General features: G+C 43.0%; 1 protein-coding gene across 11 annotated transcripts in view; it reads right to left on the reverse strand.

Moving 5' to 3' along the window:
* The window catches only part of Ank3 (ankyrin 3), a 150,364-nt gene that overhangs the window by 99,186 nt on the left and 26,692 nt on the right, over positions 1-24,486 (reverse strand). For 6 of the 11 annotated variants that reach the window (XM_035450600.1, XM_035450603.1, XM_035450598.1 and 3 more), the window contains exons 12-14: positions 24,369-24,464; positions 18,067-18,139; positions 17,839-17,901 (exon numbers count right to left, since the gene is read on the reverse strand). In XM_035450600.1, coding sequence (XP_035306491.1) covers positions 17,839-17,901; positions 18,067-18,139; positions 24,369-24,464 — 232 coding nt within the window. Of the gene's footprint in view, positions 1-3,545; positions 3,600-17,838; positions 17,902-18,066; positions 18,140-24,368; positions 24,465-24,486 lie in introns of all 11 variants that reach the window. The other 5 variants (XM_035450599.1, XM_035450604.1, XM_035450605.1 and 2 more) reach the window with 3 other exon arrangements.

Raw genomic sequence — 24,486 nt, forward strand, 5'->3', positions numbered from 1 at the left:
AGCACCATGCAAACATTTCTTTTGAAATAGGGAACTTATAAATCAAAGTAAATCTATTATTCTAATTCGGTTTGTATGGTAGGTGTTCTGGGTACAGATTCCAGGTCTAGCATTTATGAACAGCCTTTACAATGTCATTCAACTGCTCTGAGTCACAATTTGAACCTTTATGAAAGGTGAGTCTACCTAGGACTTTGTTACAACTTCCTGGAAAGTTAACTCAAAGTTTGGGTTAAAGTGAGCCCTGAACCTGCTGGGACTTTGGGTCAGTAACAGGTTCTGCCCCGGGGCCCAGATATCTGTGCCCACCAATGTATAGAGTCACCATTCCAATTGCTACTATTGACACTGGTCAAGACAAAAATCAACAGGCTCAGCACAGGCATTCCGTGTGCATCATGTGGAAATAAAAGACTAAACAGTATCAACAAAACAGACCCTCCCACCTTTCCATGCAAGACATTTTGTAATCATCTAGCATACTGCACTGTTACACTGAGGTTAGGACATGGCTTATGTTAAATGATGCTACTGATCCAAATGCTCTTTATATAAAACAAAATCGGCTAGCAGCAGCGGCTTACCAACAGATTCAAGTGTTTATAAGTTAGAAGAGGTAATGGATCATACTATTAGTTTCATATTTGTATGTTTATTTATGTGGGTTTTGTTTTGTTTTGTTTTGAGACAGGGTATCTTTGTGTAGCTTTGGAGCCTTTCCTGGAACACATTCTGTAGACCAGGCTAGCATCGAACTCACAGAGATCCACCTTTCTCTGCCTCATAAGTGCTGGGATTAAAGGCATGTGCCACCACCGCCCAGCAATATTTATATATGACTAAATATTTCTGACATTGAAGCACTGTTGTAGATATGTATAAAACACCAAGGACCCTGCATTTTCACTTCCCAAGAAGTGCAAAGTGCATGGGTCCACATTTGATCCATAGCTTGATAGTGGTGGATAGCTAGGATTGATAGCTGGGTAGTTGTGTTATAAAAAATCTTGGCTATGTTTTGGCAGGGAGGCTGTTCGTCTCTCCAGTTGCCCTCCCTATCCAACCTTCAGTGAACTCTGCTGCCCTCTGTCCAAGCCCATATCTAGGGCCCTTACTTCAATCTGATTGGCTAGAGTTTTGAATAGCAAAGTCCAGGGAAAGTGTTTTTTTTCTGGGATCTTCAGGTTTTAGATGAAGAAACCCTGCAGGTTTGAAGTGAGCCTCTTGGAAATGCTTGTCTGTCCCTGGCCAGTCTGATGTAAGAAATATGATTAACACTAACCATCATAGTATAAAGAAGCTTGAGGATTATGTATAGTGAGGCGGAGATTGTGGGGTGGAGAGAGAGAAGACAGGGGCAGAGAAAGGAAGAGAGAAAAGGAGAAAGGCAGAGGAGTGTGGTGGGGAAAGAGACAAAGACAAGGAAGGGGAAAGAAGCAGAGGAGAGAGAGAGGAAGGGAGAGAAAGAGACACTGCTTGCCATCTTGCTGCTGTTCTAGCTATCCTAGCTGAAGAATCAGACTTTGAATGACACAGCCTAGCACACCTGGTCATGTGACTCCTGCTTCAGGCTGCTTTCTGATGCCATCTCATGAAAGTTGGCAAAACCACAGAACGATTGAGATGGGTCGTTAAAACACTTGAGTGTAGAGATAGGTAGAGGTAGGTGGCTTATTCTGTAATAGGTGACCAAATGGAAGCAAGAAGCAAGGTCCAGAGGTCACATGCTGCTTGCCCAATGTGTCCCTAGCCAGCTCCTTAGCTCTGTAGCTCAGCATGAGAATTGACAAAGACCTCAAGCAAGTGATGTGGCCAATTCCATCAGGCAAGCTTCTATCATGTACTACTGACTTTATGCCTTTCTAAGCTTTGATATTTGGGAGCCATTGTTTTTACTATTAATCTGTTTCTGTGGGTAGTCTACCAGAACCCAGGGAATATTTTCAATAGAACCCAACCCTCAAAACAACTGTAATCCCTCAAGTAACCGGTTACACACACACACACCACTGATGGCATTTCACTTGCCCAGATAGCCACTACCTCCACCCCTAATTCCCATGCCTGAATGGAGAATAGATTCCTCATGCTACAGAGGACCATACACAGAGTTTGTCTCCCTGGAAAACAAGATAGAAGAGCTTCAGAAACAAGGAGAGAGAGAAAACAAGCATGTTAAGTGATACTCAGGGCTGTGGAGGCAAAAGCAGGTTCATCCTTATCTCCTTGGGTTTCCAGGCTGTGGTCCATGCTTACTTAGCCTAACCTTCCTGCCCTCACCAGGCCTCTGGTGGCCCTTTCTACACTGCAGAAAGAAACAGTTTTTTTGTTTGTTTGTTTGTTTTGTTTTGTTTTGCCTAATGTGGGAATGAATTTCCTTGTGCTAGCCTTGGCCTCTCCTTTCCCTTTCCCTCACTTTTCTTCTCTTTTTTCCCCTTCCCTTTCTGTCTTTTTTCTTTCCTCTCCTCTCTTTTCACTTTCCTTTTTCCTCCATCTTCTTCCAGCTCTCTTCTCCTTCTCCTTTTTCCCTAGCTTCCTTCTCTATGTTGCTTTCTGGCAAGCTTGTCTACCTTAAGCTCACCACCACCAAATCCATTAGTTGCTTTCCTAGGAAATCAGAGTTTTCAAGCTGCTTAGAGACCTAAGTCTTGGGGAAACTCCCTCAAAATAGCTAAACCCAGCTATAGTTACATATTTTGCTCAGAAGGGCTTACTTGTCATCTTGCGAAATGCAGAATGTGACCCCCTTCTCCAAGAGGATGTGTTTTGTAACATCAAAAGGTGAAATAGCACAAAACCCCTCCAAGTAAATAACAGCCCCAAGCCTCCAAATGACATGAGATTGAAAGCAGCCAGATGAGAAATCAAGAGGGTATAATTTGCAGCTGACTACTCTATACACAGGCACTTTCCAGTTAACCTTAGATAGCTTCAGTTGACTGAAAGGCTTTAAAAATGTGTGTGTGTGTGTGTGTGTGTGTGTGTGTGTGTGTGTGTTAAGCACAGCCAAGAGAGACAGTGAAAAGGGCAGAGCAGTGAAAGCTGTCACCGTTATCAGTCTTCACCACAGGCCAGGAGCATACAATTGGATCACTAGAATCAATACTTTTATTTATTGAGCATTTACTATGTTCTGGGCTCTGTATTTGGTGCTTTGTGTATTAACTCATTTAATTCTCTCTGTCTACTATCTCTACTTTCAGGATCAAGGAAACTAGTTTGTAACAATGGGGTAAGTCATCCAAGATCTCTGAGGATTTGGGAAATCTGGAATATCAAAGGCTGGAGATTGGGCTGTGAAGCCCTTATTCTGGCTCCTCCAGTGTGCTGAGGAAACTCAAAGTCCACTGAGTAAGTACTGCTGACGGTAGTGATTAGCCAAGCTCTCTGAAGTCAGTCAGTGTCTGCGGGGTTCCCTCTGTAGTTCCCAGAACACTGCCCAGCACAGCGTAGGTGCTCAATAAATGTCTTGAATGATTGACAGATCAGTTATAACCTCGGAAAGAAGGGACTACAGGACCAGAGTGAAGAGGGGGGAGACTTACTTTTCACCAAAAACTCCTGTACTTTGGGAATTTTGAACCATGTGCATTTATCACCTATTCAAAAAAATGAATAAAGTCAACAAAACAAAACAGAACACAGGGAATACAGGTCAAATCATATAGGTCACATGTTGCATCCACCACAAACACATACATGACGTACACAAGCCAGCGAGGTGGCATCAGGGTGGACACCCAGAAAACATGGAGAGGAAGCTCCCTCCCTCACTTGCTTCTGTAAGAAATGGCACACGGAGAAAGAACAAGACAGGAAGAAGGAGACACACATCCATGCTCTACGTTGGAAGCAGTGGCTTTCAACATGTAACATGCATCAAGGGGGATTTGAACATCTGCACTGGCCACAAATGCCCAAGTGACTCTGATGCCACAGGCCCAGAACTCAATTTGTGAACCCTTAAACTTAAGGAATTTTGCCAGCGAATACAACCATTTGCCAGGCCTGTTCTATGCCGAATGAGGTCGCTTTCCTAGGTGGGAATTCTAGAATCAAATCACAGACATACTAACGTCAGAAACAGCATTCACTCAAGTGCAGCCTTTCTTACTGTTTAGACACCAAGTTTCAGCATATACATCAGGCTCTTTGGACTGGCTACAATGTTGCTGGTCTGAGAACCACACTGTTTATGTCTCCGATAGTCAATCTCCAATAAAAAAGACCAAGACGTGGATCATGGTACAAATATCACACTGCAGCTGTTTAGTGTTACCTGACAAATAGGACACACTTTATATCATGTTAACGTCATTTAATCCTCCACCCCTTTTTAATAAAAGACTTATTTTATTTATGTGTGTATCACATGTGTGAGGGCATCTTTGGAATCCAAAAGAGGGTCCCTTGGAGTTGGCGAACCAGGTGGGTGTGAGCCATAGAGATGTGTGTGATGGAAACTGAGTTCAGGTCCTGTGGTGGTTTAAAACCAAATGATCCCCAAAGGGAGTGGTACTATTAGGAGGTGTGGCTTTGGTGGAGGAAGTGTGTCATTGTGGAGCATGGGCTTTGAGGTTTCCTTTGCTCAAGCTTCACTCAGTTTGATACTCAGACCACTTCCTGTTGTCTGTGAGTCAAGAGGCATGAGCTCTCACAGCTCCTCCTCCAGCACCATGTCTGCCTGCCTGCTGCCTTGCTTCTCACCATGACATGATAAAGAATTAAACCTCTGAACTGTAAGTGAGCCACCACAACTAGATGATTCCCTTTATAACAGTTGCCGTGGTCATAGCAATAGAGACCCTACTTAACACAGGTCCTCTGGAGAGCAGAAAGCATTCTTAAACATGAAGCCATCTCTCCACCCCCATCCCTCTTACTTTTACAGATGACATATAAATATATTAGCTTACTTCCTAAAACTCTCATGTCAGGGGCAGAGTCTGTGCTGGTACATATAGTTATCCATTCCTTAACACCATACCACAGCGGCAGAAAGTGAACAAGAGAACTGCAGATTGCCCACAGATGCTCAAAGGAAGCGCCACATTTCACTGAGAGGATTTCCAGAGTTAAATAGAGAGTGTGTGCGTGAAGATGGCAATGAGGAGGGTGAGAGTGGGGAGCTGGATACTCCTGGCTAGAGAGCCCCGCACAGAAGGGTAAGTATAGGAATGTCCTGAGGACCTTGGGCTGCAAGCTTGATGGAAGCCACAGGCAACTGGATAGGAAAACACTGGTCGAGGCATAGTTTAGGGTCCCTGGAACTAGGCTTTAGGGAAAATGTTGCCAGCAAGCAGCATCCATCCACTGTGTGTGCAAATACAGTTGCTCTGTTGAGACACTTCTCCTTTGAAACGGAAAACTCACAGTTCCATGGCCACCCTCACCTGTTCTGCTCTTTTGGGCCATGTTTAACCTTAAGCAGAAGCAGGATGGATGCTGCTGAGGCTACCTGACAGGAGGAGGAGCTACCATGCCAGTGTGTTCTTTCACTCATTTCTGTCTACACAGCAACTGTATGAGACGTTACTAGACTCTTAGACGAAAGATGTGTTGGCCAGGGAGATGGCTCAGTGGGTAATGGTACTTGCCACCAAGTCTGACAACCTGAGTTCCATATCACAGACCTACATGGTGGGAGGAGAGAACTGACTTCTGCAAATTGTCCTCTGATATCTACACTTGTGCATACACGAGTGCATGCACCCACGCAGACACACACACACACACACACACACACACACACACACACACACACACACACACACGAGTGTGCACACACACACAGTTTTCTAAAAAAATATAAGATCTGCTATATGCTTTAAATAACAGGCATAAACTATAGATAATTTAAAACCTATTTTTCATCAAATCTAGCCTTGGCTAAAGGATACATGATCTCATCTAACTTTTAGAGCAGGCATTTCAGCTTGGGCTCAGAATTCAACTCAGTTGACAGACTGTTTCCTTAGTATGCATGAAGCCCCGGGTGCCATCCCCCACCTTCCTGCACCAAGTAAACTGGACTTCACGGCACAAGGCTGTAATTGCAGAACTCACTAGGTAAAGGAAAGACTGACCTGGATTTGGGGGAGAGGATGGGGTTGGAGGTGGGTGATTAGATGGCCGGCAGTTAATAACACTGGCTGCTTTTCCAGAGGGCCTGGGTTTGATTCCCAGCATCCACATGGCAGCTGGCAACCATCTGTAACTCCAGTTCCAGGGGATCCAATGGTCCCTTCCAGTCTTGGGCACCAAGCATGTGTACAGATATACATGCAGGAAAAATACCCATATACCCATAAAATAAAAATAAATCTATCTTAAAAAAAAAAGATTGGACTGGGCTATAAAAACCCTGTCTCAATACTTAAATAAATGAATAATTAATTTACTGCTTAGACAATAGATGCTCATGCGATGCTTCCCTTTATCCTGTTACTTTCATTATTAATAACCAAGAAGATAAGAGCAGGAGGGAAGCCTAGTGTGGCGGCACAACCTAAAATCCCAGCGCTCAAAGGCAGAGGTAGGCAGATCTCTGTGAATTCAGCATCACTCTGGTCTATCAACCAAATAGACATAGTTAAGATCTTGTTGCAAAACAAGATAAGAAAGCAAACAAGCCTCAAACACACACACACATTCACGCACGCATGCACGCACGCACGCACACAGGTACAAAGCATAGGAATGGGAAGAAAGGAAAACAGGACTCAGATGTATCCAATTCCAATGTAGCTATGTGACAGCAATTGAGAAGTTCCTTAGACTCCAACTCCATCTTTCTCTTTTTGCTCTTCAGTTTGAGGCTAGAACTCATGTTCACTCCTGCAAGGTTACTGCATTCAGAGGGGAGCGAAAGGACGCAGTGGAGGGAGGAAGGTGGAGTTTGTACTTCCTGCTTTAAGAGGTGTCTGTGTGTTCCAGGCCCTCCGGGAAGGCGATGCCATCAAACACACTATCTGAGGACTCTGTGACAAAGGTCAGAAGCACAACCAGAAGCTGAGGATAGGGAGCCTGAGTGTCTCTGCCTCCCTCTGTTTCTCCACCTGTCCCCTTTACTACAGATGAGCATATGGCAGGGACTTTCCTTGAACCCTTGGCTTCAGTCATCTCTTGGCAGCCAGAATTGGCCATCGGAAGCATACACTAAGCAGTGGAATACAGAACTTTTTCATTGTCCATCTCAAAATAGGGGGCAATGATTGGTTGAACTAGTGGTGGGCTTAACAGAGCCCAAACTGTGTCATTTGGATTCATGGACCCTTGGAGGGAAGAACACCTGTTGCCCTCTACTTTTCCTTAGATCTTGGCTTAAGATTCTAGCTTTGCAGCTGGCCAAAGAAGAATGGGGTTAGACTGGCCAAGTTCACACCCCTCTAAAACAATAAATTGCCATTACCTCATGGAACAAATGATTCTGTACAGGTGATGGATATATATATATATATATATATACATATATATATATCACAAAGTCAACTCAATTCTTTGCCTGTACGATTTCTATTCCTTGTAGCTGGGATGTATTTCTTAAAAAAAACAAAACAAAAACAAAACAAACAAACAAAGAAAACATGCAGCAGTTCACTGCTCCCTAATCCAGGCTATAGAGTGTCTAAAGTCGGCACACATGACTCAGCGCTGGAAGCTCTCCAGGTAGAGCAGTGAGAATGTCCCCGTGATCTTGCTCGGGTTAATAAACAAACCCATCCCAGAAGGGAAAAAGGGATTCATTGTCTCTCCTAAGAGAGATCGAGAGAGAAAGTTGAGGCTGACGCTGTCATTTTCCTCATGGTTTCAATGCTTAACCTTGATGTAGAAATTTCCCTTGGCTACCTCAGTTAGGACTAGATGTCACACTGACTTGGGCATAAATGCCTAAGGTGGAGATAGAAGGCAGAGAGAAGTGAACATGAAGTCACTTCCCCATTTCCATTATCAAACCTATGCCACTGGTAAAGATGACTGCACAGTGAATTGGGAGAGGCTGAGAGTGGGCAGCTCGGGTGGACAGGCAGCGACAGAAAAAAAAATATGGAAGAAGGAAAGAGTCTCTAAAGTTCCAGTTTATTTGGGTCAATAATGAACTTTCTAGAGTGTACACACGGTGGCTCAGCACCTCATTTTAACTCACTTCACAGGGAGTAACATGCTGTATGGGTTTTCTCTCCTACATTACAGTTCTGTGCTCAGTTCTACATCTCTCTCCTCAACATCATGGCTGGGTGTGGTTGCCATGGAGCTAGCTTCCCATGACTTGGGCTCATCTGATTTGTGCTTCCAGAGAAAAGTTTCTCCAAGGGCTTCTACTGGAACCCGCTCTCTCTAGATTCTTCCCTTCATCCCTGACCACACCCTAGGATTCTTCTTCGTCTTCTAAGTCAGTAAGCATAGAATTTTCAAGAATCCACTTTCTTCCTGTACCCTATCCTGAGAACCTAGTCTAGGCCAGTAGCTGGCATTATCACCAGTGCTGTCACTTCTGTCTGCCAGGCTCTCAGCAAGGTTGAAAATAATTTGAGGACTTGGAAACCTGTGTCCTATTCCTCCCTTTTTACCCCTCACCCCCACCCTGCCACAGAGGCCACGGCCTCTGCTTGTCCAAATTCTATCCATTCTTCCACAAGCTTTTCAAGGTCCTTTGGAGGCTGTTAGTAATTGCTAGAATTTCCTTACCAACCCCGTGATCTCCTCTCCTGTGATGCCTCACTGACCATGAAGAAGTCTCAACCAAGAGATCTGGATTCAAATGCCAGCTTTCTGGACAGTGTGAAGCCTCGGAAATAACCATTCACGTTCTTTCTGAGTGGGATGCTTAAGATAGATTAGAACTCTTTCTGTGCAGGCTCTAACGGTGACTAAATATAACTTGGGAGAATAAGAGTAATAAGAATTTATACCCTGAAGTTACTTCGAGAGAATTAAACACGACAGAGTCAGCAGCTGACACTCAAAGAAGTTTTACTACTTGAAAATTCTAGCCTAAATCCTTCATTTGCAGTCACATTGTAAACCTAAATGATCCATACACGTGGGGGTTTTCTAGCTATATGAGCACACACACCAAAGCCACATTACAGGCTAAGTACGAAGGTTTTAGATATCCGCCAGACTTGTATGTGCTTTTAATGAAAGCGTTCCTTGACTGGAGCCTGGGCAGGCAGGGGCTGTGACACAGCTATGTGTAGCTAAGGCAGGAGATGCCTTTAATCAGAAATAAGGGGCAGCTGTGCTGGGCCCTCAGACAGCAGCAGTGGCCAGCACATGTCTACTCCTGTAGAGCAAGCTGTCAAGTTTGAAGGGAATAAACAAAATGAATCACATGTTAGAAAATTACAGGCTACGGGGTGAAATCTAGCCTCTTGCCTATTTCTATAAATACGTTCAGCCACACAGCCACGCCTGGGTGTGCGGGCTAAGTTTCTGGCTGTTTGTGTGCATGGAGGTGAATATGATGGAGACTGGACAGCTGACCTCTGAAAACATTTATTACTGTCCATTTACAGAACAAGTCTACCAGGCCTCAGAAACAAATAACTGAGAACAGCTCAAAAAAACCACAACTAGACGGAGGGCAAGTAGAGAGATGCCTCTGTAGACCTTGATTGGAGACTGAGATGAGCCTAAACACAAGGGCATGCTGGGAAGTTTGTGTTATCTGTTTCTGTCTGCATCATTTTGGGGGATGTGTTTGTATCGTGAGGAAGCAGCAGCTTCTTTTACCCTGACGTACAGCACTGTGCAGGTGGATTCATGAGATACAAAAGTGCTCATCAGCCCACTGTTGGAAAATAAAACCACCCAGGTGAAGAAATAGATCATTAACCTCTCCACTTGTTCCCTCCCTTACCCACCCACCCCTCACCCAGCCCAGCCCATCCTCCCTTGTCATGGAAACCATTTGCTCTAAAACAGCTTTTCCCTTTTGTTGTTTTCTTTTTCTGTTGTTGTTTTGGCTTTTATTTTGAGACAGGGCTTTGCTATGTAGCCCAGGCTGGCCAGGAACTCAGGGTCCTCCCGCCCTTGTCTTTTGAGTGCCAGGGTTATAGGCATTTCATTGCCTCATGATTATTATTAGTAGTATTAATTATAATTTCACTATGTAATTTTACAATACTAGCATATTGTCACCTGTTGGTTTTTTGTTCTGTTTGTGAATTTCATTACCTTTGTATACCTTTACCTCCACAGTTGTAGCTGCAGATCTACAGTCTACTTTGATATACACCTATGGAGACACTTTTTATAGAAAGTTTCTTTGCAATAGCTTCAAGCTACAAAGAATTCACATTGCTATCAACAGGAGAGCAGAGAACTTCATTGTGGTGACTGCAAGTACTCTGTGGGGTATTACAGAAGCATGAAAATGATCAAACTACAATTATCCAACAGGAATGAAGGCAAAGCTCACCATAAGCACAGCAGTGCCAGGGGGCCAGGGAGTGGAATAAATGATACCTCTGTAGAATTGTAAGGGTGCCTCTAGAAGCTTGGGCAGACAGCTGAGTCTAAGGGGTAAGAATGCAAAATGGACAGCTACACAAGAGACCCTGCTGGATCCCATCAGAGATATGCTTGTTGGACAGTGACAACAGAAAGGAGAAGACAGACTTGAGAGGTAGCAAGGGTGCAGAAGTAGAGCTGATATGAGTTCCTGGTGGATTGGATGTGTTGAGAAAAGAGAGAAACATGCAACTCACAAGCTTCCTCATGGGTGGTGGGCTATTTGGTAGGCAGAGGAGGGTACAAGAGACACTGTTCTGGGGCAGGTACACTTAGGGTGTGATTGATTACTTATTTGTGCAGGTCTAAGTGGGAATGTACAGAGTTGGAAGAGCAGATATTATAGGTAAAAATCAATCAAGTCTAGTTCTAAGACAGGATTCTGGGGCTGGAGAGATGGCTCAAGAGCTTATGGATACTGGCTGCTCTTGCATAGGACCCAGCTTTGGTTCCCAGCACCCACAGTAGGCAGCCTACCATCTCCTATAACTCCAGCTCCAGGGGATCAAAGCTCTCTTCTGGTCACCACGCGCACACTCGCGCGTGCACACCCACACACTCTCATATATGTACACATAAAACTAAATCTTTAAAAGAATGGAGAAAAGCTGACCACTGTGTACGTGTGTGCATTGCTCTGTTCCTCTAACTTGTGCAGCAATGGGCCAGCTATTTCAGGCTCCTGATGGCTTGACCTGGTGGACTGGAACCTGGAACTGCCAGCTAAAGTAAACCCTCTTCCCTTTAAGCTGCTTTTGTCAGAGTGTTTTTATCACAGTCACAGAAACGGGTTTTTCCTTCTAGCGTTTCAGTTACCATTTCGAGCTCATCTCTGGGACACACAGACAGCTAATGAAGTGTCCAATTGAAAGGTATGCGGAGAAGCCCAGGAAAAAGGCTGAGTGACACCACCCACCAGGTATCCTTAAATTCTGGGTAGGAACAGTTCCTGCTGGCCCATCAACAGTGACATCATAGTCACCATCCCCTTGCTTCCCTGCAGCCAGCTAATCTTCATGGCTTCCTCCCAGGCTCAGAAAGCCACTCACATGATAGTTCTGTGTCTTCAGTAGGATTTCCAGGAAGATTATGCAAATGTGACCATTCCTTGTAGGCTTCTGAGAGCCAGCTTCACACTTCCCAGACTGACCCTCCAAATGCCCCTTAATCTTGGATTATGCCAAGTCAAATCATATTTACTCTCTCCTGACCAAGACTGCTTGGGTAGATTTACAAAACTTCCCTGCTCTGAGGGCCAGAGATACACAGCTCAGGGGGTAAGGGTGCTTCTTGTCAAGCCCAAGAACCTGAGTTCAATCCCTATAGACACATGGAAGGAAAGAACTGACTTCCAAAAGTTGTCCTCTGACCTACACACACACCTATATAAATTTTTATTTTGTTTTAGGTTTTTTGAGACATGGTTTTTCTGTAGCTTTGGAGGATATCCTGGAACTTGCTCAGTAGACCAGGCTAACCTTGAACTCACAGATATCCGACTGTCTCTGTCTCCTGAGTTCTGGGATTAAAGGTGTGAGCCACCACCATTCCGCCCTATATAAAAATTTAAAGATTCCTTCCTTGAGTTCTTAAAACTCTATCCAAAACTATATCTATACTTATTGTTCTTGACCATGCACCTTGGCCTGCATGGTCCTTATACTAAGATTATCTCAAAGAGGCTTGTTTCTGTCAAAATGCCATTAAATTTTTAAAAAATATTATTGCCTTGTGATATGATGACCTTTTCATGTGTGTGTGTGTGTGTGTGCTATGTGTGAATGTATGTGTGAATGTGTATGGTGTGTGTGTGTGTGTGTGTGTGTGTGTGTGTGTGTGTGTGTTATGTGTGAATGTATGTGTGAATGTGTATGGTGTGTGTGTGTGTAGGTGGAGGCCATCAGGAATCTTCCAGTCACTGTCCACTTACTCATGGATACAAGGTAGCTCTTTTGAACTCAGAGCTCAGCAGTACAGATTTTCTTCTTTCAATATTTACTGTCTGCATTCAACCTGGTGGAGATTTTACAGTTCACTGGAAAAAAATTCTTTTTTTTTCTTTTGGTTTTTCAAGACAAGGTTTCTCTGTGTAGCCTTGACTGTCATGGAACTCTCTCTGTAGACCAGGCTAGCCGCTGCCTCCTGAGTGCTGGGAGTAAAGGCGTGTGCTACTGACACCCAGCTGGTTCACTCAAAATGTAAGAGACTTCAGATTAGATCATCTTTCTTCACAAGGCTGTGCCCTCCTGACCTGGATCAGTTTCTCTGCACTCTGCTGTCTGGTTTCTGTTTTTCATGGCTGGATTCCACTTCCCACTGTGTGCCATCTATTGTTCTTTAAATGTCATTATACTCCAACCCACTAGAATTCTGCAAGCTAAAACAACATTTGCACTTGGTTTTTCAATTTATAAAAATATACACATTATAGGAATTTACAATTAAGGCCCAAGCTGAGCCAGAAATACTATGGAGCTCTACCCCAACCCTACACCATGCCCTATGACCATTCTACCTCCACCCAAACTAGAAAACACCTTGGACCTTGATCTTGACATCAACTTTTTTTCCTCTTTCTTCAAGCACACCCCCATCTCCCTCTCCCTCTCTTTCTCCCTCTCTCCCAGCCATTGCCCTTTGCTTTTTTCCCCTTGTTCCTTTTTTTTTCTCTTCCTCTGGTCTCTTTTTCTTCTCATATCTTTCAATTACAGACTCATCTGTAAAATGTAAGAATCTGAGTAGCAGTAGAATAAAGGTAGTGATTTGTCTGCACATGAAGGGTCTGTGTACACAATGGGTATGGGGGAGGGTGTAGAATGCAGGAGACTACTGCAGTGTCTATTGCCCGTTTGGCCCTCTGGAGAGCTCAAGCCCTGAGGTCTCAGTGCTCTAGAAAAGGTTTCTCTGGCTGCTGTTTAGCTATGGTTCTGCTCAGGCTTCAGTCTTTGTTCTCTGTATCTCTGCTCCATTGTCATCCGGGGACATTAAGTGACAGCACTATCTAGACTTCCTTTATCTCTCTCTCTCTCTCTCTCTCTCTCTCTCTCTCTCTCTCTTTCTTTCTTTCTTTCTTTTGGAATTAACTGAGCATGAAACAAACATGTCTTACCTATAATTAATTTCTCAAAGGAGACCAAAAGGAAGAGAGGGGAGAAGCAAAGTAGAAAATGGTGAGGAGAGACTTCTGGGCATGAATCCTTTAATAACTCTTCTTTCCTAAATTAGTGTTTATCCTATTTCTCATGTTCCAAACTTATCCTTTTCTTTCTTGACATAAGCTGCCCATACATGCTGCTTATAGATGTGCTGAGACCTCTCAGCAGCCCAGCCTGGGCTGTCACAGTCCTTTCCTCCCTTCCCTCCCTTCTCCTTCCTCCCTTCCCCTCTGCTCTCCCTTCCTCTCCTCATATAGACAGGGTGTCATGCAGTCTAGGCCTGCTTAGCCCTAAGTCACTATGCAGCTTTAACTCTGGGGCCTCCTACCTCCACATCCTAATACTACAGCACATATGTGTCTGGCTCTTGCTAATTCTGGTTCACACGCCTTTGGGTTCACAGAAACGAACACTTGCCACAGCCACAGAACTCACTCAAACTTGTAAGCCCAAATCCAACTATAGAGACCATTAAAGGACGGGAGAGACTATTAGGCGAGTGAGTTAGAAGTCAAAATTATCATTTAAGTTGGAGAGGATATTTTAAAATAAAAAAAATGAGTATCATTTGTGATGGGGAATGTACTTCTGTGCATGTTCATCTTATTGATTGTTGAATAAAGTACTCTTTGGCCAATGAGGCAGCAAGTTAGATGGGACTAGGAGTCAAGGAGGATTCTGGGAGATGTAGTAAAGAAGTGGTGATCCAGGCGGAAGTGACATAGCAGAGAGACTCATATTTAAGCAAAGACAAGCAGGAAGTGGTCCCTTTCACCTTCGCTCTTCCTCCTGCTCTCTGCTCTGAAACACCATGTGATCCCGGGGATGAGGACACCAGCGGAAGGTGTCTGATAAGATAAGTCTTATAGATTTATGATAATTAGACTGAGCTAGCAGATGAGAAATCCTAGTCATTGGCCAAGCAGCATTTGTACCTAATATAAGTCTCTGTATATTATTTTGGCCATCCACATGGTGGGCAGAACTCAAATGGCAAAAAGATTTATTGTAACACATTTGTTTTAGGATAACTTCTCATAATACAGAAATGCTGGTTTATATGTTTGAGAAGAATATACATACTTGATTGTGAAAATGATGGTTGGCAGAGCTCAGGTTAGGAAAATTTAGGGATCATCACTAACAGTAATATTTATTTATTGGTTTTCAAGGCAGGGTTTCTCTGTGTAGCTCTGATTGTCCTAGAACTTGACTCTGTAGATCAGTATGGCCTTAAACTCAGGGGTCCACCTGCCTCTACCTCCCCAGTGTACACCACCACAGCCTGGCTGAAAGTAATATTTATATAAATAAATTTAGATGGTAACCATACACATAGTTGAATTGTCTTTTGTTTGTTTTTTTATTTTGAAACTGGGTCTACTGTGTGTCTTGGCTAGCCTGGAACTTGGAAACTCATTATGTAGACCAAGCTGGTCTTAAACTCCTGGGAATTAAAGGCAGGTGCACTATACACAGTTAATAGCTGAATAGTCAAAGACACATTTTCTCTTTCTTTTTTTGTTTGTTTTGAGACAGGGTTTCTCTGTGTAACAGTCCTGGCTGTCCTACAACTCTCTTTGTAGACCAGGCTGGCCTCAAACTCACAGAGATCCACCTGCCTCTGCCTCCCAAGTGCTGGGATTAAAGTGCACCCCCCAGGCCTGGCTCAATGATACATGCTCAATGTCATCTATGCAGAAATCAATCACACTGCTTTACTATGTGGTTCTGTCTTGATCAGACTTCAACTCCAGCCTTGGACTCCATTTTAGACACGTGAATTCATAGCAGACACATATGAGTGGAGGCGGACACAGGAGAAAGACCTCACTGTGTGTGGGAGCTGTAAGGGAACTGTCTGTGACAGGCCTGAAGTGGGAAACAAAGATGAAAGAGTAGAAGAAACACTTGCAAACGCCTGAAGGAAAGATGACTCAGCAAGTGAAGGTGCCTGCCGTGGACACTGATGCCTGAGTTTTATCCCCCAGGTCCTACAAGGTGAAATGACAGAACTGACTGACAAAGAGTCCTCTGACCTCTGCGCACACTCTATGGCATGTGTGTAGTCATCTCCCCCCAACACATACAACACAACATAATAAGTGATCAAAACTTTTAAAATATTTCAAACACTTGAGGGACTGTGGCATAGGAGAGTAGATTTTATTCTAGTCAATGGAACTCCAATACTTATCATCCTGGTCCAAGTGGATCAAAGTTAGAATCACCAGCTAGAAGAGACTGGGAGTTCACGGAGGTGAGGTACTCTAAAAGAAGATTATTCAAGCTGGATGGGGCAATTTGAGACATCTGGGCAAAGAATGTTCTAGCAAAAAAAGATTCCAGCTCCAGGCGTTTTCAAGTGGACTGCCCTTCAATACCACTCTCCCCCATCTGACAACCATGAACACACCCCACAGAGGGAAAAACAAAGAATTTGATGAAAGGCACAAATGATAATTATAAGCCACTCTGATTTTCAAGTTTGCAAATATAGAGGAAATGATTGTCATTTCTAGTTCCTTAAGTGAATTAATTTAACTTTAGAGAGTCAATTTTCTCTTGTTTTGGAATTATCTGATAACTGACCCACATAAACAAAGCTCTTACATAGTCCATTCAAACTTGCTTCTCATCAGGGTGGTAACCTTGGATATTTTGTTAAAAGAGCAGGAACATTGCTGATAATGACTGTAATATAATTGAACTTGGAAAACATACTTTGAATCCTGTTTTGTTTGTGTACATACAGGGAAGCACATCACTTTTGTAAAAAAAAAAAAAAAAGAAAGAAAAAAAAACATATGTGCACATGAAAAATTGCTCTGAAACGTGTCAAGGGAGTATGCTGTAATAGCATATGACAGGGAGACACAAGACGTCTCACGAGGATATGACCAAAATCCAGTGGGAGATAAGAGAGGTATACACACAACAGATGGAAAAGCCTATGAAAAACAATCTTAAAAACAATAACCATAGATAATCAAGAGTCTTGATACAGCTTCAGGGCTGCAGTTCCTCTGTATGTCTGTCTAAGCAGCTACGGGATGTCACAAAGGTCACAGCCACTTTGCATCAGGTAGGTTTTCCCACTGCTTAATGCTCCCAGTGAATTTGAATTAAAATCTTACTGAGACTGATATAAGGGAGAAGAAGTACTATGTGAGGGGACAGGGGCAGGATCGGTAAAGAAGAAAATCATTTTGGAGGATAAATTGATTCAAGGAAAATAAAAACTCAGGGGAATGGTGGCACATGCCTTTAGCCCCAGCACTAGGGAGGCAGAGACAGGTTGATCTCTTTGAGTTCAAGACCAGCCTGGTCTACATAGAGAGTTCCAAGACAGCCAAGGCTATATGGTGAGATCCTGTCTTGAATTAAAATAATAATAATAAATACACATTCAATACAGTAAGTATTTCATTATTTCAGTGAAACTCCAAAATTGACCATCTTATAATATTTATTCACTTATACAATGGTACTTTTCCAACAGACCTTTCAAACATGTCATATGCACATATATGTATATATACACATATATACACACACACACATATATGTAAGTGAATGACATGGTCAAGAGTATCATTCTTTTAAGTAAAGCAGAAAACGAGTAGTTTTATTGAGCACATGAAATACAGCTTTAATATATACCAATCTCCTTATCAAGCCACTATTGAACATCTAGAGTTTAAAAGTAGTTTTATTTGGGTTGAATTTTCATGCTTAGTTCCAAGTCCAAAAGCTGATCTTACTGCAGGGCACTCTGCAGCATTCTGGGCATTCGGCCTGTGATCTGTAAGGATGCCTTTTCCATCGAAGGAAAAAACAAAAGAAACAACTATAAACAGTAAGTTGCCCTCTTTTGAGATTTCAGTTGCAAACAATAAAACTATCCATTTTCTGCTTGATAGAAACAACAGAGAGGAATCCTGATAAGTAATGACATTTGTTTCTACTTAAAGGTGGGAAATGAGCTCCAGAAATCAAGTCTGAAAGACAGACGGGAAGACGAAGGCAAGCCTTTAAGCGGCCCCAAAGTTAATTCTCAAAATTCCATGAGAAGTTAGTAACTTGAGGAAGTGTTACTGTTGAGAGCTAAGGTATGAAAGCTGAAGGTGGGGAGTTAAGTCTCATCACAGCATAGAGGTGTAAATACCTTCTTCAACATCTGAGATATATTCCCCGTCACTGAGCTTTTCGGGGGCGTTGGCTTTACGAACTGCATGATTTAAGTGACAACAGAAGGGCATGAAAATACTCATTCCCAACACTGCAGCACAGCATTTAAGCATTCCCCCAAACACGTCGGTAAAGGCTTTCTTCTGGAAGCAACAGAGAGCCAGTCACTCATCACCACGACGACCCCCCCAGGACACCGTCGTACCTTCATCATCTGACATATCGAGAACTTCATTCATCGTTTCTGGAACATTCATCTTGTGCTTCTCGGTGATGGTCTAGGGAACAACAACAAAGAGCAGCTGCTTCAGCATGAATGGACTTAGCAATTCCAAGGAGACTAGTCATTTCTTTCTGACTTGATGTGTAGCCTGTGGGACTTCAGGGTAGAGAACCTAGGAGGCTTTATGCACAGCGTGCTCTCTCCCTGGAGCAGCACGTGGCAGGGGGGCTGAGTGGGGGGGGGCTCAGAAATGCTTCTCAGAGGAGTACAAGGTGGAAATCTTCCAGGGACAAAACATAGCAGATAAGAGATTGTGGTCACTAGCAAGGCTTTTTCAGAGGAAGCGGGAAAAAGCATTGCTGTGCTTGTCCATGCCAGAAGAACCACATATCATTTCTCACTCAGGGTCATGGAAGAAGATAGCCCAAAATAATAGCAAGGAATTTGGCATTATCCTTCGTGCCAAGCCTCTTGCTTCCATTGTATTCCCTACTATGTGTCCGTACTATGGGTAGGACACAGGCAAAAATAATAACGTTATGTAAATTACACACAGTTTATAACTATGTGCATCAAAAACATTTTAGCGGCAACACATTTGCAGGATCCTTTTAACTTCCAGAAAAACTTCATCAAGAATACCGAGTTGCAGGGCGAGTGCCTTCCTGATTCTTGCTTCCTAACTTTATAAATCTATGTCCATTCGAAAGACAGAAGCAGTATTGTGTAAATCAAAACCCTGAAAGCAGGGGCTGGAGGGATGGCTCAGTGGTTAAGGGAACGTGCTGCTCTGGCAGAGGAGCTGGGTTAGGTCCACAGCACCCAAGTGGCAGCTCATGACGATCTGTAACTCCAGTTCCAGGGAGTCAGAAGCCCTCTTCTGTCTTCTGAATACATGTGATATATACATATATATCATATACATACAGGCAAAGCACCTATACACCTAAGATAATAATAAATATATCTTAAGCTGGGCAGTGGTGATGCACACCTATAATCCCAGCACTCTGTGAGTTCAAGGCGAGCTTGGTGTACAGAGCGAGTTGCAGGACACCCTCCAAACCTACACAGAGAAACTCTGTCTCAAAAAACAACAACAATAACAAATCTTAAAAACAAAACAAAACAAAGCAAAACAACAACAACAACAACAAAAAACTGAGGGCTGGAGAGATGGCTCTGAGGATAAGAGCACTTGACTGTTCTTCCAGAGGTCCTGAGTTCAATTCCCAGCAACCACATGGTGGCTCACAACCATGTGCAATGGGATCAGATTCCTTCCTCTGGTGTGCATGAAGCACATGAAGAGCACTCATATACATAAAATACATGAATAAATCTTTAAAAAACAAAAACTGAAAAGCACCCAGAAGTTGAAACTAAGGAAGGCTATCAATTTTTTCTTTTTCTTTTTCTTTCTTCCTTCCTTTCTTTCTTTCTTTCTTTCTTTCTTTCTTTCTTTCTTTCTTTCTTTCTTTCTTTCTTTTTTTTGGAGGGGGGTTCAAGACAGAGTTTCTCTGTGTAGCTTTGGAGACTGTCCTGGCACTCACTCTGGAGACCAGGCTGGCCTCAAATTCACAGAGATCACCTGCCTCTGCCTCCCGAGTGCTGGGATTAAAGGCGTGTGCCACCACCACTGCTGGGCTTCAATTCAGTCTCTTAATGATATTTTTTGGTAAATTATACTCCTATGTTCAATTGTTATGTGTGAATAAAACATTTTTGTGCCTTTCTCAGTATATAATACTGAAATCGATCACTTCTTTAAACTTCCAGTTAGTTTTATAGTCTCTAGAATTATACAGAAAATCCCTATATTCTCCATACTAAGTCTCTCACCATAAGATCTTGTGTTAGTACTGTACATTTGTCATAGCATACCAATACTGATACATCATCATCCAGATTTGTGTTACACTGACATTTCTTTGATTTTGGTCCCACACTGCACACATTTGATGCAGCTGCAAGGGCTCTCTGGAGTTTTCTTGACTGTTAGGATTCTCAACTTTCTTTGGTGCCGAGGACCTTAAGGGTCTTGAGCTGTATCAGTCAGTTGTTTAAGGAGGCATTTGTCTCATTTGTTTGTATGTTTGTTTCTTTTGCAATTAATCAAGAGAGGGAAGGTGACACACACTTTTCTTCCTCATCATCCCACAACATATCAAATGTGACCTTTGATCTTCAGGCTGAGGCAGTCTTTCTGAGTTCTCTGTAAACTTCCTCTGCTCTCCTTAGCTTGTGCATTGTTCTTGTTTGTGTTTTGGAAGGAGATCACTACGTTTAGCCCATCTTTAGGCTGTAGGTAATGATGTTTGATGCTTCCTTGAGGGGTGAAGGATTTTCCTAAGTTATTTGGAATCCTTTGCCAGGGGATATTTCTCAGCCACATTTCTCAGGATTGAGTAAGGCCTTGAGGCCAGTATTCTGACAATGAGTGGAACGCCCTGGACTTTTTGTAATTCTTTTCCCTCAGGTACCTGCACATTCTCTCCCACCCAATCATTCATTCATTCACACCCATATGGGCTCAGATACGTTTGCTTCATGCTTTGAACTATGCTCTAATATTGTATTTATGTTGTTTTGGTTAAAGTGTCCCTGTCTCAGTCATCATGAACTCTTCCTATTGATTTGTGTGTGACATCCCCCATTGTTTTATTCATATATTTTATTTAACTTTGGTAGTGATTACAGTGTACTTCCTTGTTGTGCTGGTTAATTGTTTTTTTGTTTTTTTTTTTTTCAGCTTGACACAAACTAGAGTCATCTGGAAAGAGGGGAACCTCAACTGGAGAATTAGCTCTATCGGCTTGACATGTAGGTAGGCATGTGTGTAGGGAACTCTTGATCAATGATTGATGTGGGAGGGCCCAGCCCACTGTGGATGGTGCCACTCCTGGCATATGGTCCTGGGTTGTACAAAAATGGTACCTGAGCAAGCCAGGGGGAGCGAGCCAGTAGGCAGTGTTCCTCCACCGCCTGTGTTTCAGTTCCTGCCTCCAGGTTCCTGCTGTGATTCCCTGTCCTGGCTTTGCTAGTGACAGACTGTAGCCTGTCCATAGAATAACCTAAGCTTGGATAACTGGTCCTGCTCCCAAAGCTGCTTATGGTAAGCGTTTTATCATAGCAACAGAAAGCAAACTAATCACACTTGCTTTGGAGCAATCCTTCTTTAGTCCTACAGCTAGCTACTTCTCCCGGAAGACCTGGCTCCTTTATGCGGAGAATGGTGTTAGCAACTGACAGCTGGATGCTGGACAGTCTCTGATTGTGGCTTCTGGAGAAACAATATTTCAAGCAATGTGATCGAGTAAAATATAACTCTAATGCCATTAAAGGGAGAATATCCATTCAGACGCTCAGCACTTGGTTCCTCATGCTATTGTGACAATGAAGGCATTTATTTACGACATCACACACTGTCTCCATGTGGAAGAGCCTGCTAACAGAAACAGTGGCTGCTGAGGTGCTGGTAACTTGCTAGAGCAAGATGATGAGTGTGGTGGGGGCTCAGCTGTGCTAATTATTTTAAGATTATAGATACCAACCTGAAATCAATCTCTCTCATCTAAGGGAATTTATACACAAGCACTGGAGCAGGGCTGGGGAGGTAGTTTCTGAGTTTGTAACAGAAGTTCCGGAAGGTTGGAATAATTCCTGAGGATGGCTTCCTTGCTGGCCACCATGAGCACTTAGGTTATCTGGGGAGGCCATATTTTCTTCCTGGGGCAGTCTGGACCTTGCTCTTAGCATGCATTACCTTCCCCCTTTGAAGAAAGTCATCACCCAAGCTTAGTGATGACATATTCGTGAAGTGGTTCCACTGCCACAGACTTTGGCGGGAGCCTGGTCCTTTCTGGAAGATGCAGTATTGGGTTCTCATTTCTGTAACTCTAGACTGCTAGTTGCTGCGGTGTATTGAGAATTCAACTCAGAGCCTTGTTCATGCTTTACTAATCAAGCCAGCCCTCCTCTGGTGTAGCTTAATGCTTTTAGTGTTTCACTTTTAGTGTTTCACTTTTTAAAAATATTTTACTTATGTGCCTTTGTGTATTCATCTGCGTGTGTGTGTGGGGGGGGGGGTGGTGTTGTGCGAGCAAGTGCATGCAGTCACGAACATGCATGCCCACTCAACAGGTGGCTGTGGAGACCCAGAAGGGGGCACTGAATCCCCTAAACCAAAGTTACCAGCCATTGTGAGTCACCAGGGTGGGTTCTGGAAACTGAACATGATTCCCCTAGGAGTTCTCCAACTGCTAAGCTGACCTTCTAGCCCAAAGCTTTTATTTTTATTTCACATAAACATTGTGAAATTGCCCAATTGATGAAGAAGCCAATTATGATGTGTACTTTTAACTACTAGACAAGGATTGTCCTCTAATACTGAAAAGGCAATCTGACGTATTAACTATGATGACTCAAACACCTGTAGCATCACAACACTTGGCTACTGTTAAACAGCTTGTTCCTCTCCCCCTCCTTCCTCCCCTAGAGAGAGCTATATGGGAAATCCAGAACATTAAGGCCAGAGAATGTGATTTGCCTATCCTTCCTCTAAGAATTTAATAGTAGTCAGGCATGGCAGTGCACGCCTGTACTCTGGGGTCAGAAGCAGCCTAATATCTGTGAGTTTGATGCCAACCTGGTCCACGGAGCATGACTCTGTCTCAAAACAAAACAAAATGCACACTAAGGAAAACATTCAAAAGAACTCAGTATCAGATTTTAGGTTTTAAAAGCTGTATGAACTGATGAATGCATTTTTTTTGCTCTAAATTTTATGGTAATGACAGAAATAGAATCTGGTTAGTGGGCATTTTCTGTCTTGTAAACCTTACAATTTCTCTCTTCTACTCAGCAGATTTATTTTGTAGTTTTGAAAGCCTGAAAACTGCCAAATAACTCAGCCGGCAGGTAGCTGCAGACAGCCTTAGCCCACGGTTTTCTATATAAAGCTACACACACACACACACACACACACACACACACACACACACACACACACACACACGAAGTAAGTTATGCACAGTAGACAGGTCTTCCTTCAGACTGGGAGGTGGTAAATGGGAAATGATGGCAATAACCCCAAATTCCACTGTCCTAACTGTTCTTAATCCCAAAGCTGCCCAATCTAGTTCAAAGACATTAGACAGGGCTTAAGTTGGTTTTTTTGTTTGTTTGTTTTTGTTTTTGTTTTGTTTTGTTTTGTTTTTTGTCAGGGACTGGTGAAGGCAGCTCAGAGCATCAGTGTGGAAAGACATTGGCCACCAAGCCTGAGGGATGACCCTAGTTCCATCCCCAGAACCTATATAGTGGGAAGAGAGAACTGATTCTCTCAAGTTATGCTCCGGCTTCCACACATATTTCATGGCATTTGTGTACCCTCAACACACATGGTGAAATGTAATAAAAAGAAATTCAAATGTGTCTAATGCAATAGGGCCATCTGGCAAATGTTTACTGTAAAATTTAAGAAAAATATTGGTTTCCCTATGAAAACTCCAACAGGTATTAAAAAAATAAGAATGACAATTAAAACCAATTTTTATCTACCCATAACTTTAAGAAAACATTATTTTTGCAAAAATGACATTTTAAAGAGCTTAAACGAACTTTTACAACACCACGATTTAAAAAACAAACTTATTTGATAGAATATGAAATAAAAAGCAGGGCATTGGTGGTACACACCTTTAATCCCAGCACTTGGGAGGCAGAGACAGGTGGATCTCCGTGAGTTCAAGGCCAGCCTGGTCTACAGAGTGAGTTCCAGGATAGGTCCCAAAGCAATACAGAGAAATCCTATCTTGAAAAAAAAAAGAATATGAAATAAAAAACTCTTTGTCTGCTTATATAACTATTTTCCCCAAGATATATTTTATTAGTTATTTATGTGTCTGTATATCTGTCTATGTATCTGAGCGTATGTGAGTGCAGTAACCAGTGAGGCCAGGAGGGGGCACTGGATCCCCTGGAGTAGGTGCTACTGACAAATGAGCACTGCCTGAGGCACAATGCTGGGCAGGTCCTCTGCTCTGAGCAGTCTCTTCAGCTCCATGTGCAACTTTAAAAGATATATATTTTTAGTGTTTCAAATTTTGTTCATATCAGAAATGAGGGTTTTGCTACCCTGGCCGCCAACAATGAGTTGATAATATTTTAAAATGTGGTACTTAGTCAATGAATAGAGGAAGAAGGAATATTCTAGAAAAGCCTAGGGAAACTGCCATCTGGGTACTTGGCTTTCCAAGTAAGAAAGTTCTATATTCATTACTCACAGTGGTGGTCATAGTTTCCTCTGTCACGACCTTCAGTGTGTCAACCACTGAGATGTAGCCAAGGCGCCGGGCAATGGCCAGGGCTGTGTTCCCGTTCTGGAAACAGGAAAATGTGGAC

The sequence above is a fragment of the Cricetulus griseus genome, assembly GCF_003668045.3.
Source record: "Cricetulus griseus strain 17A/GY chromosome 1 unlocalized genomic scaffold, alternate assembly CriGri-PICRH-1.0 chr1_0, whole genome shotgun sequence".
Lineage (NCBI taxonomy): Eukaryota > Metazoa > Chordata > Mammalia > Rodentia > Cricetidae > Cricetulus > Cricetulus griseus.